Source organism: Molossus molossus, unplaced genomic scaffold (genome assembly GCF_014108415.1).
Source record: "Molossus molossus isolate mMolMol1 unplaced genomic scaffold, mMolMol1.p scaffold_m16_p_4, whole genome shotgun sequence".
NCBI lineage: Eukaryota > Metazoa > Chordata > Mammalia > Chiroptera > Molossidae > Molossus > Molossus molossus.
Window position 1 is genome coordinate 9,120,124 of NW_023425377.1, and position 12,279 is coordinate 9,132,402.

At 52.6% G+C, this 12,279-nt stretch overlaps 1 protein-coding gene across 2 annotated transcripts in view; it reads right to left on the minus strand.

The window, feature by feature from the left end:
• Window positions 1-12,279, minus strand: part of TENM2 (teneurin transmembrane protein 2) — an 883,834-nt gene that overhangs the window by 87,331 nt on the left and 784,224 nt on the right. For both annotated transcript variants that reach the window (XM_036239731.1, XM_036239730.1), the window contains one exon: window positions 8,792-8,938. In XM_036239731.1, the coding sequence (XP_036095624.1) occupies window positions 8,792-8,938 (147 nt within the window). The remainder of the gene's footprint in view (window positions 1-8,791; window positions 8,939-12,279) is intronic.

Consider the following 12,279-nt stretch of genomic DNA (forward strand, 5'->3'; position numbering starts at 1 on the left):
GCCGCGCTCCAGCCCCCTAGAGCTGTCGCTGAGGAGGCGGAAAGGCAAAGACAGAGCCGGGGCCTTGGGCAGCGGCTCCTGCTGTGCCAGCGAGGATGCTGGCAATTTCGAGTCCTGTGGCTCCTGCCAGCTCCCCCCTGACCCCGTGGCCTCCCAGTGCATAAGCGCTTCGGGCACAAATGCATTTCCCCAGACTGGAGAGCAAAGCTAAGGCCGATGCTGTTTTTCAGAATGCTGCAGAATTCGTTTGTGCGGGGCTGAGGGCATCGCGCACTCTGGTCTGCCCCGTTCGGATCCAGGGCTCAAACTCAGGTGCTGTGAGGGGCCCACCAGGGGCTCTGGACTTGGGTTCTGACTCCTGGTGTGGCTAGGTTTTAGCTGCGGCACCTGGATGAGTCACCTCACCTCTCTGAACCTTCTATGTAAAGGATAGAAGAGGTTCTTAGGGCTCTTGTTATGATTTATTTGAGCAAAGTGGGTGGAGCCTCAGCCCAGGCCTGGCCCCTAGTAGGTGCTCCATGCATCAGGCCTTTGACCTCATGTCCTTTGACATCAAGTCAGAGGGCACGCCCTGTCGTGGGGCCATCCAGACCCCTTACACGTTCCTGGAAGATGTTCATGTCTACCCCAGATTTCTCAACCTGGCATTATGACACTGGGGCTGGACCATTCTTTGTCGTGGGGCTACCCTGTGCACGTGAGATACCTAGCAGCCTCCTGGGTCTCCACCTCCTGCTGACCTCCCTGAGTGATCATAAAAGATCTCCAGTCACTGCCAATGTCCCCTGGACAGCAGAACTGCCCCTGGTAGAGAACCACTGATCTGCACTAAGAGGAGGATTATGGGAGCAACAGAGTTAGTCATGGCACCAGGGCCCTTGAACCTTAATTCAAGTGCTGGTCACGGAAACCTTGAGGGTACTTGTTGGAATCTAGGTAGGATCTCTGGCCAAGGCAAAACACAGCAGTGATATGGATGGTATCTCTTGGCCACCAGCTAAGTCTGTGTGTCGATCCTTTAATTCCCTAAAATAAGCCCACAGTGATTTAAATTATTAGCATTTTTAAATAGATTATGCATTTTAATTATAATTTTATGATAAATATTTGATTTGTCATCTAATCAGGGGGAAAATAGAATCTCTTAAGAGATACTTAATAAGCATTTAAACTACTAAAGACTTGATTAAAAAAAAAACAACTGAAGGTGCTGTGTTAGGTAAACTCATATACTTTCAACACTTTTTACTTTTTTTTAATTTATTTTTTTATCCTCATCTGAGGACATTTTTTGTTCAGATAGAGAGGGAGGGAGAGAGAGGAAGAGAGAGAGAGAGAAACATCGACGTGAAGGGACACATCGAGTGGCTGCCACCCGCACGACCAACCAGGGCCAGGGACAAACTGCAACGGAGGTACGTGCCTTTAGCGGGAACCGAACCCGGGTCTCTCGGGACCGCAGGCCGACGCTCTAACCGCTGAGCCAAACCGGCCAGGGCCAACACTTTTTACTTTTTTCAGAACAAATTCCATGGTCAAGTAGGTTTACTGGGAAAAGGTTTTCGATGGGGAAGTCTTCTCGTTGAAGTGACTTTTCCCGCGGCCTCTTTGCAACAACCCCTGTTCTATTGTGAACTGGCTGGAGCCTTCTGCACAAGCAGCTCCCAGATTTTGTGAACGTTTTAGGAGAAAGGAGAAGTTGGCTTCAATGCAGAAACGCAGTGTAGCCTAGTGGTTAGCTGCAAGGCCTGTTCTGAGTGTCGCCTTCTTGGATCCTTACTGTGCAGCGGAAAACCTGTGACATCACAGACTCCTGATGTCACACAGGACTCAGCCTGCCGTGAAGGCCCGGGTAGCACACGGCGAGGCAGAGGGACTGCGTTAGGGGTGTGACGGTGCCGTGGTGGGAGACAGACAGAGGTGGGCTTCACAGGGGAAGACAACCTTTTTGGGAGCGGGTGTTGGAGATGGGAACTGAGAATTTCCTACGAAATGCGAAGGTCAGGGCATTTCTGAGCTGAGCGGGCCAGAGCCCACGAGCCGAGCTGTGGCGGGCGGTGGGACAGGCCAGGGAGAAGGTAGCGGAAGGCCCTCTAGGCCAGGGGGAAACGTGTGATGTTGCCTCTAATGACGTGAGAGAGCATGGCGTGATCTGATCGCTAATTTTAAAGTGTCCGTCCGGCCGCCGTGGGGAGGACGCGAGGGCGGGCGGGCAGCAGCACAGACCTGTCAGCTGCCTGTTCCTATGACCAGGTGCGTACTGAGCACAGCACAGTGTCGGGCAGGCGAGCCCTCAAAAATCTTACTGGTCACAGCTTTTATATGCCCCCCAAATAAATTTTACCGTTTTGTGAACCTTAATAGAATAAAAGGAAACTGGACTCGGTCCTTAGTTTCCTCAGCAGAAAGTTCTCTGGTCAAATACACCCAGAAAGCCAAAGATCTTCCAACAGAAAGATGCAGAAATGTCAGCGTCCTGCTGCCGTGTGCTCCCCCGGGCTTTCGGGGGGGCCTGTCCGACAGCCTGGGGACTGGCGCCAGGCCAACTGCTCGACCATCGCCTCGCTTGCTCGGCCTCGCCTCCCACCCTGTTCCGGGACGGCCTGCCCCGGGCTTGCAGACTGACTCCCATCCTGCTCTCATCGACTCACATTCCAGGGGCTCCATGCATGGCCCCCGCAGGGCCAGACCCTAACAGACACATCCCAGCTGCAACGGGCAGATATAAAAAAGCACAAACCCCAGCATCGGGTGCGGCTTCTAGGACTCGACCCCCGGAGTCCGTGAACCCGCCCGGAGTGAGCCCAATAAAGCCTGATCCCTGTTTATTCGGCTGACTGGCTCTCCAGTCTCTTCTCTGCTTTTCGGCAGCGCCCCCCGATTCCTGACAGGGCTCATTCTGCTTCTCTCCCAAAGAAGCCAGACCAGTGCCCGGCCAGCTGGCGCGGCCTCAAGGCCACGTTCTCCGAAGCACCGGTAGATTGCTTTCTTCTCCGGGAGCTAACCGGGGACTGTTTATGGCTCCAGTTACATTTGCCACCAGGTCTTTGGACTGCAAGGGGAACCCTCGATCCAACCCAATTAATAGAGCGGTGTTGCACTTTCAAGCTGTCCCCCACCCAAGCAATCCGTCAGCACGATATGCACACATTAATCAAGGCCTTTACCACGGGCCCACCGCTTTTCCGCTCGTGGGTGAGGAAACGAGACTATTTGGACTCGAGACCGAGACCCTTCCAGAGTCCCTGACGCCCTGAGCTTGGCGCGCTCAAGGCGCAGACAAGGTGAGTCATTAATTAACAATGGAGATAAATGCCGGAATAGCATCCCTGAATCATGTCAGACCAATTTGGATGGTTCTGGGATGGGGAGGGGGGCGGAGGCAGTGGGCGAGGGGAGGGCTTTCTCTGTTCCAAGTACTGTGGACAGACTCCAGTGCTATTTCTCCTCATTTCGGCCTGGCTGGGGTGCCCAGAGTCCGGGCCAGCACCCACATCCCTTACCCCGAGGCGGCGTCCTTTGGAGCAGAGTGGGGAACCGAGCAGGTGGAGGTGGGCTGGGAAATGCTCTCTGCAAAGCAGACTGAGTGGAGTCCTTGTAGGGAGAGGAATCGAGACGCTGCTGGTGGACAGAGGGTCCTCACCAGGGCTTACCGATCACACAGACCTGTGGTTTGGAGGGCCCCCCAGGGACAGGCTGAAGACTCTGGGCTCAACACTCTGATGGGCTGACACCCCCACTCCGAGATGCCCGCTTCTTTACATCCTGCTGGACTGAGGTGTTTTACCCCCGTCACACCTCATGCCGGGATCCCAATACTATTACTAATAACAACATGTTTCCACATCTCATCTTTCTAGATGGATGTCAGCCCTTTGTGGACATGTGTCATATCTGTCTGAGTCTTTCCAAAGGCCCATTTCCAATGTCTAACCTTGAATAAACTCTCAACAAATGTTTGCTAACCCATGAATGGCTAATGGATGGATGGGTGGGTGGGTGGGTGGATGGATGGATGGATGGATGGATTCACACCTAATGACAGAGAGTTAAAGGCTTTTTAAATTTGGAAACACACATCAGTCACCTGTCCACTAGGAGCACAGAGCACTTGAACGATATATGCAAGTGATTCACTCAGGGGGTAAACCCGAAGATATGCCCGTCATTTTTTCAATTACTCGTTTCTTCTTGAAATAAAATTCTCCTCTTTCACGTCACTGCTCTGTGTCCCGGGAAATCGCGGGGCTGACGTTTGGGGCACGGGCACCATGCCGTTGGGCTGGGTCAGCCCACACAGGAACACCATTGTCGAAACACGTTTTTCTCAGAACATGGGCAGCAGCAGACCGCTTGCGCCGGAATTCCCTGGGGTGCTCTCTGACGCCCTAAACCACAACCCGAAAGCCGAGAGCCCGGGCGTCTAAATTTTAAACCAACTCTCCAGCGTGGAGAGCCCGAGCCAGAAGCTCAGTGGTGTGTGCTGTGGGAAAATGACCGGTTGGGCTCCATCTATGGGGATTCGGTATTTGTTCTAGAAAATAACTTGCACACTCACAAGGTCAAAGCTAGCAGCAGCCACCACGCAAGGGCACCCCGGGAGCCAGGCCCCCTGTAAACGGACTGCACGCATTTTCTTGCTGAGACATCACTACCAGAGGTGGCGCCATCAAGCCTATTTTACAGACGGGAACACGGAGGCTCCCTGGAGTCAAGTGACTCGCAGAAGTGGCACGCAAAGACTGACTCCTGACCCCAGGCTCTTCCCCATGTGATAACAGTGCCACTGACTCAGAAGCCAAGGAAGTGATGGGAGGAGGAGGAAAGGTCTAATTTCAGTGCCGCATCGAAGCAGAACAGAGGGGGGAAAAGACAGCTCCTGAGTGGTAAGAGGGTGCAGGATGCCTGGGAGCCTTGTAGACAGGCCCCGCTCAGGAAGGGCTTTCTCCTACCCCCTCTGCCTCCAGGCCTCCGCCTACGGACTGGAGAGGGCGTCCGGTAGGATTCCGTGGGGGCGTCAGACAGACCCAGGCTGGCTTGAAATGATAGGAGTTGGGCTTTGTAGAGACAGAGGGCTGGGGCTCCTGACTCTAAGTTCAGGGTGCTAAAGGGGTGCAGGGAAGGAGTAAGGACTGTCTTTCCAGGCCAGACGGTCTAACAACACCTCCCCACCTTGCAGCTCCCACTTTTAGAGGAAATCTACACCCTTGCTCCTGTCCCTGGCTGTGATGCACTGAATCTCGCACCTCTGTCTGGGTGGTGATAATTAAATATTATTCGCCTGTCACTGGATGCACATGTTGTGTGTATTCTCAGACTTTAATGAGCTGGTATTTGTCTTCTGTAAGCAGAAATATTTCTTTGAGTCTCTTCTTTTTCAAATTGGGGTGAGCAGTTCACTTGAAGATCTCTCCCTGTTAAAAAGGCGGTCTGCTCGCCGGCACGCCTGTCCGAACCCTTCCTTCTCCCTCGGGCCACGGCGGGTACAGCCTGGCCCTCCAGAAGCGGCCCGGCTGCCTGAGGTTAGGCTTGTGGTCACCTGCCGGGGGTGTTGGGAGACCGAAGGGGACGGGAGTAAGGAGGCAGGGAAGCGGCATTGTTTCCGTGGGATATTCCAAAGCAGCATTGCTAACCGGGTTTCTCGTCTAAGCACCGCAGCCCACTGAAAACGTCTGAGTGGAAAATCTCCCAAGCCGTCCAAGGACGGTACTTAGCTGGTGCCATTCCAGATGCGTAGGGACAAGTGAATTCATTGCACGCAATGGACATCTTAGGACAGCGGTTCTCACACCCGCATGGGCATCACCTGGAAATGTACCTGAAAGTTCAAATCCTTGCATCCCACCCCGGGCCCCTGAAACGAGAAACCCTGGGGAAGGGGCGTGGCAATCTGTTTCGTCAAGCCCTCTAGGGGTTCTGCTGTAAGCTGAAGCTTCAGAACCACTAGGAGCTGCAAAGCACCAGGGCTGAATTCTCTCACGGAAGAACCCAGGTTGGAAAAGGCTGTTCAGGACTTCAATATCCATATTCATATTGGTATCAATACCTATTGCCTGAAACTGAGATCTTTAAAAAAATTAAAAAAAAAAATATATATTGATTTTTAGAGAGAGAGGAACGAAGAGAGAGATAGAGAGAGATAGAAACATGAATGTAAAAAAGAAACATCTATCGGCTGCCTCCTGCACGCCCCCTACTGGGGATGGAGCCTGCAACCCGGGCATGTGCCCTGACCAGGAATTAAACTGGGACCTCTCAGTCCACGGGAGGATGCTCAATCCACTGAGCCACACCAGCTGGGTGAGATCCTTTTTTTTTTTTTAAAACGTAAGCGCTCCTAGATGGAAAAATGATTTGTCTCTCAGCTCACCGTGGAAGAGAGCTCTATCATTTCCCCCATTCATGAGGTTTATAAGCAATGTGTTCATTGCAGCGGAATTCACACTGTGCCTGGGGCCTGCTCCGGCCCACCACCAGGTTTAAAACCCCGCAGATACCCCTTTCTGAGCACCCCCACAGCGGGACAGAGCCTGGGGCAGAACTCCCAGCCCCACCCAAAACAAACCAAAAAAGTAATTTATTTAGTGTGCTGCAGGATTGGATCCGGAGTAGATGAGAAGTAACTTTAATATTTATCAATAAACAGGAAAGTGCTTAGCACACCTCCTAGAGAAAGCAATTAGCCATAAAAAGGATACTCTGCACAGAGGGATCCCCTCCAAAAAAAGAACTCGGTTAATTGTGAATTGCTTTTGCCAGGTGAGAGAATCCGTGTCTACATCTCACCTGACATAAGCAACTCTGAATTAACTGGGAGTTTCTTTTTATAAACATTGTGCAGAGCCTTTCTTTCTTTTTTTTTTTCTTGGTGGTTAATTACTTCCTTGGGAGGTTCACTTGAATAGTTCCCACAACAAGGACATTCTTGTCTTTAGCATAATCACTGCCTCATTGGCTTTTGGGGCCTGCCTGCCTGGCTCTCTGCCCCTGCCCGCCGGGGAGGGACCCTGACCTGTGCCCACTGGTTCTCTCCTGGTGGGAGCCTGGACCAGACGCAGGGCTGGTAGGGAGGGATGCAGGCCGCGCATGGCTTCCTTGGGAGACTGAGCCCCCTCCTCCCTGTGCAGCACCCCAGCTACTTGCTCAGTGAGCGGCTGTGACACCCACAACAGGGAAGGGAGCCGGACGGCAGCAGATTTTCCCCAGGAGGAAGGAGCGGATTTGTCAGCAACGGCGCGCTTAGGGAAACCACCACAAACCAGAAGCGGAAACGGGGAACCCTCCGGGGGAAAGGAGTGTAATGTTGACTCTCACCCTTGGAAAAAAGAGATGCAGTATGTAGTGATGTAGTTATGTCTCACCTCATTCAACGATGCAGTGCCTTCGACTCTGGCTGTTTCCAGAGGGCAAATGAGTGAACGGGAGCTCTGGGAGCCGCATCAGGTCTATAAACCTCCTCTGACTGGTGCACTCCTATCCGTATAGGCTCGGTGGGTTATTTACTACTTACATACACGCACAACTGCAATATTAGATCATGGAAACTGCACCATGTCTAGAAAGAGGATGAGGAAATATAAAAATAGAGCATCTTGCCCTGGCTGGTTTGGCTCAGCGGTGGGAGCGTGGGCCTGCGGACCAGAGAGTCCCAGGTTCGGTTCCCGCTAGGGGCATGTACAAAAATAAAAATAAAAATAGAGCATCTCACACTTTCAGTCACCCTTTGGATGGACTGCGCCCCACTCTGGACACCCCTGAAGCTGACCCCTTGGGCAGGGACTGACATCCCGAGCTCAGTGATCAGCACATGGCAGGATGAGACACACTTCTGTTACATCGTCTAATCGACGCATGAGTCCTCCTACATCCCGAAACATGCTGGGGGTGGATCCCACCCCTTGCTAACGCGCAGGGAACACGGCATGGTGTTCTTAGGAAATGAGGCGGCCCCTCCGCTGTCACAATCCTGTCTGCCCCCAGAACCTTAGCACTCCAGCAGCGAGTCACGGGGAGATTCAGCGCGGAGGGTGGAGCAGGGGTCGGCAAACTCTCCCTGCAGACGAACAGCCAGAGAGGAAAGTGTCTCAGGTGTTGTCAGCGGCCGTGTGGTCTCTGCCCAGTGACTGAACGCTGCCTTCCAGGGTGAAGGCAGCTACGGCCAACACAGAACTGAATAGGTGTGGCCGCGTTCCAATAAAACTTTACGGACACCGAAGTTGAATTTCCACATGCTCTTCACGTGTCGTGAACTTCTTTTCTAGATTGTTTCCCCCCAACCATGAAACATGGTAAAACCATGTTTAGCTCGCAGGCCCATACAAAAGCAGGCCAGTTTGACAGCCACGGGTGAGAACGTGGACTCTGGAGTCAGAGCTGGGTTTGGCCCCGATTTTACTCTTGGTGACCGAGTTCTCGTCTGTGAAATGACATCCCCTGGGGCCGCCTGAAGGAATGCATTGCTCACGACAGCTCACGGGGCACGCTGTGTCAGCAGCAGAACCCCCAGCCCTGAGCTCTGGCGGGGACAGTCACCCACAGGCAGAACCAGGGCCCAGCTACCTTTCTGTGTGACGCATGCTTGAGAATCCAAAGCCACATCAAGCCCCAGCCCCTGCAGCCCACGTCTTCAGGAGCCCCCGCTGGCCCCCGGTCGCTGCGTTTGCTTCAAAAGAAATGTTACAACATCTGACAATGGCATGGGGGAGATCTTTCAGGGAAAATGCCTCGTGAAGGCCATAGACGTGCGACGCTCTGTTCTGGAGGGGCTGGGAATTAGAAGACGCTTGCTCACCTCCCTCATTATCCTTGTTATCAGCGCAGGAGGTTTCCATGGCAACGTTGCATCCGGGCCCTCTCCAGCCGGTCTGGCAGACACACTGCCAGCTGTTCTGACCCAGGGTGCATCTCCCATTGCCGTTGCACAGATCGGGGCAGCCATCTGGTTGGAGAAACGGAGAGGATGAGAAAGAGGGGTGCGAGGCCACGCTGGGGCAGCAGGGGAGCCATGCAAAGGGACAGCAAGGTCACAGGCAGCCGCTGGGCCAGCCTCAGAGGGGGCTGTGCTTGCCTCGGAGAGTCAGGGCAGCAAGCAATGCATGCACTTGCAAGACCACGCGGGGTCCCAGATGCAGGGGATCCCCAAGGACACTGACCTGTGTGTAGGGGTCTGAGGCAACCTTCCCAGAGTGGGGGACATTCTGGAAAACTAAACTAGCTCTGAGCTTATAGCAGGACTATAGCTAGGCTCTTATTTCCAGCCACTGGCTCAGGACTAATGCTACCTCAAAAAAAAAAAAAATCTGTATTTTCTTTCTTTCTTTTTTTAGAAGTGTCTTCTGCAGAAGACAGAAAATTCCCTATCAACCCAGGATGGAGCCAAAGTGCCCTTCCATCTTTCAGAGTTTTGCAGATACACTTCTGTATGATTATCACGGGGTTCCTATGGCCAAGGACCGGATGGTTCTGCTGGGCTATTTTCACATTTTTGTAATATTTAGTTTTAAGGGGCACTTGAAAACGTCGGCTGCTTATCACTCCACCTGTGTATGGTGTGATTTCAAAACCCTGCGGATCCGACGGCTGCGGAAGGAGTGGGTGCTGAGAGCCATGGATTGGGAAGAGATAGAGGCATGTACGTGTACCTGGGGGAAGGCTGTGGGGTTCATGTAATTCTTACTTTGTAGTTTTCTTTTTTTTAATGGGGGGGGCGGGGTATGTGTGAAATCAGCAGCCCACGGAATTCCCTGATCCCTCAGTACCCAGAGCAAACACTCAGCACTCCTGACCTGAGCCTACTCAGACAGAGCCGGAGGAGGGGAGGCGGGTGGGGGTGCTCCAGGGGGGGAAGGGGTGGGGGTGCTCCAGAGAGAAGGGAAGTTGCCCTTTATGAGATGTAGAGAGACGCACAGAGTTGGTAGGATGTGACCGCACTCATAAAAGCTACTGGCTGGCAAGAATTTCTAGATAGGCTGTTTAAAATTTTTTTTTTCCCTTTCTTTTAGCAGCTTTATTGAGGCATAATTTCCATACCATAAAATGTACCTGCTTTAAGTGTACCACTCAATGACTTCTAGTAAGTTTAGAGAGTCGTGCAATGTGGGTACGTTTTCTCATTTCACGGTGTAACCCAAATGACCCGATTTCACTGTCCCCAGAACGTTAGCTTCCGGCACATCTCTGACTCTCTGATTCTACCTCAGCATCTGACACCATCTCTGTCTCCATCTCTTTCTTTCTCTTTTTCAAATCTTTTTTTATTTTATTATTTTTTAGTATTGAAAGTATTACAGATGTCCCGCCCTTTATTCCCCACTGACCCCCTCCTCCCTGCTCCCACCCCCTCAGCGTCCCCCAAACTATTGTCTGTGTCCATTGGTTGTGCCTACATACAGATAAGCTCTTTGGTTCTCTCTTTTTAAAATCTCCTTTTAAACCACACACAGTGCAGGGTGGATTGGGCCATGGCAGAGAGATGGGCTTTGTAATGATGGAGATAATGGATCTGAACCCTTTCTGGCCCAAACCATCTGAACCCGAAGCCTCCCCTGGCATTCCCTCTCTCTCCTCGCGAGTCCCCTACATGACGATGCCAGCACAACGCAAGGGGGCACGCGGCAGTGGTGGGAATGTGCAGAACTCCTCCTCCGAAGGAAGGTCTGGAGGGTCTGAAGTGGACTTGAAATTCACTTCTTTAAGAAGTTTCACTCCTCAGAGCCTTTTCGTTCCCATCCTTTCCCCACGGAGCCTGGGTCAGGACCTGCGACAGCAGAGTAAGCGACAGCGGAGAAGCTCCGTGTGGGGAAGTCCCCGCGGGGAAGCTGTGCTTGTCTATAGCAGGGAAACAAGGTCCCAGGGAATCTGTTTTCTTTGGCTGCCCCACCTGCGTGGAATCCGGGATGCGCACGGTACTGTGTCTGCACAACCCTCGCAAAGCCCAGCTTCTCGTTTCCATTTCTTTCCTCACCACCGAGGTGGCTGGCCCTGCCCGAACCGCAGTGACATCCTCCCTGTTCACATTGTGACACTGCTGGGAGGGGAAGCCAACCCCAGGTTCAGAGAGATGACAGACATTTCTGCAGGAGCAAAATGGAACTCGGGGGGCAGGGGGGAGACCAAGGGACATTCCACAGGTTCTCAAGGAAAAGAGAGTACGGCTGACCTCTGCCACCCCTGACTTTACAATTTCTACCAGTCGAGTTTTGGGGAACGGGCCTCCGAGAGGACACTAAATGACAGACCCACCTACATGAGCTCAGCGTGCCATCCACTTCTTGTTATTTAGCTACTTTGAGGTCTCGTGTGGGACTAAAATCATGCCCAAAGTCTCGAGAGCAGCCTCATTGGGTAGGAGACCCACACCCACTATGTAAAACCAAAATTTGCAAAGAACACTGGCATGCCAGTCAGAGATAGGCACTCAGAACATGCATGCTCCTAGCTGGGATGAGGCTTTTCCCCCCTGTCTCTTTCTTGATTTTTTTTCCCTTCCCGACCAACTGAAGTGAGATAAACAGACCACAGTAGCGGGTTTTCTCCACATCATCTGAGGAAGATGAAAACACGAACAGTGGGAAGCTGGCAAATCTCTGAGAAGTTTCGGGGCAGCTGGGAATTAATGGACAGGACTTTGCTTTTAGCTTGAAGAGGAAGAAAGCAGCCTTGGTAGGTGCGTGGTGTTGCTAGGCAACCCCAGGCTACCCCCAGCACAAGTTCATTCTGCTGGTGGCCTTCTGAGGATGCCGCCGTTGCATTGTGTCTTTAAAGTGCAAAGCCAGCTTCTGCTTAAGGAAAAACAAATGTAGGGAGCAATTAGTCTGGAGGGCAAACGGGTATGGGAAGGAAGGCGGATGGCGGCTTTTCTCTGGAGAGGATCCTATCATGGGAGCTGGATTGGGCTTATGGGCTCATATCTGGGGATCCAAGAGGGCTCCTGTAGGAGACTGGATTTCAGGCGGGCTTTGCTGACTCCCCGAGCGCCGAGCTCCAAGACCGTGATGCAGACAGAATGCCTTAGGGCACAGGTGTTTGGTTCTTTGTCCAGCTGGAGAGCTGGCTGTCTGGAGGCTCCATCTATCATGAGCTTAGACCAATAATTCTCAACAGAGGCAACTTTGCCCCCCATCGTTCCCTCCAGGGGGCATTTGGGAATGTCTGGAAACATTTCTGATGATCACAATTTGGGGAGGATGCTGCTGCTCAACATCCTACGTTGCAGAGGTGAGTTTCCATAACAAAGACAGATCCAGCCCCAGGTGTCAATGGTGCTGAGGTTGAGAAGCC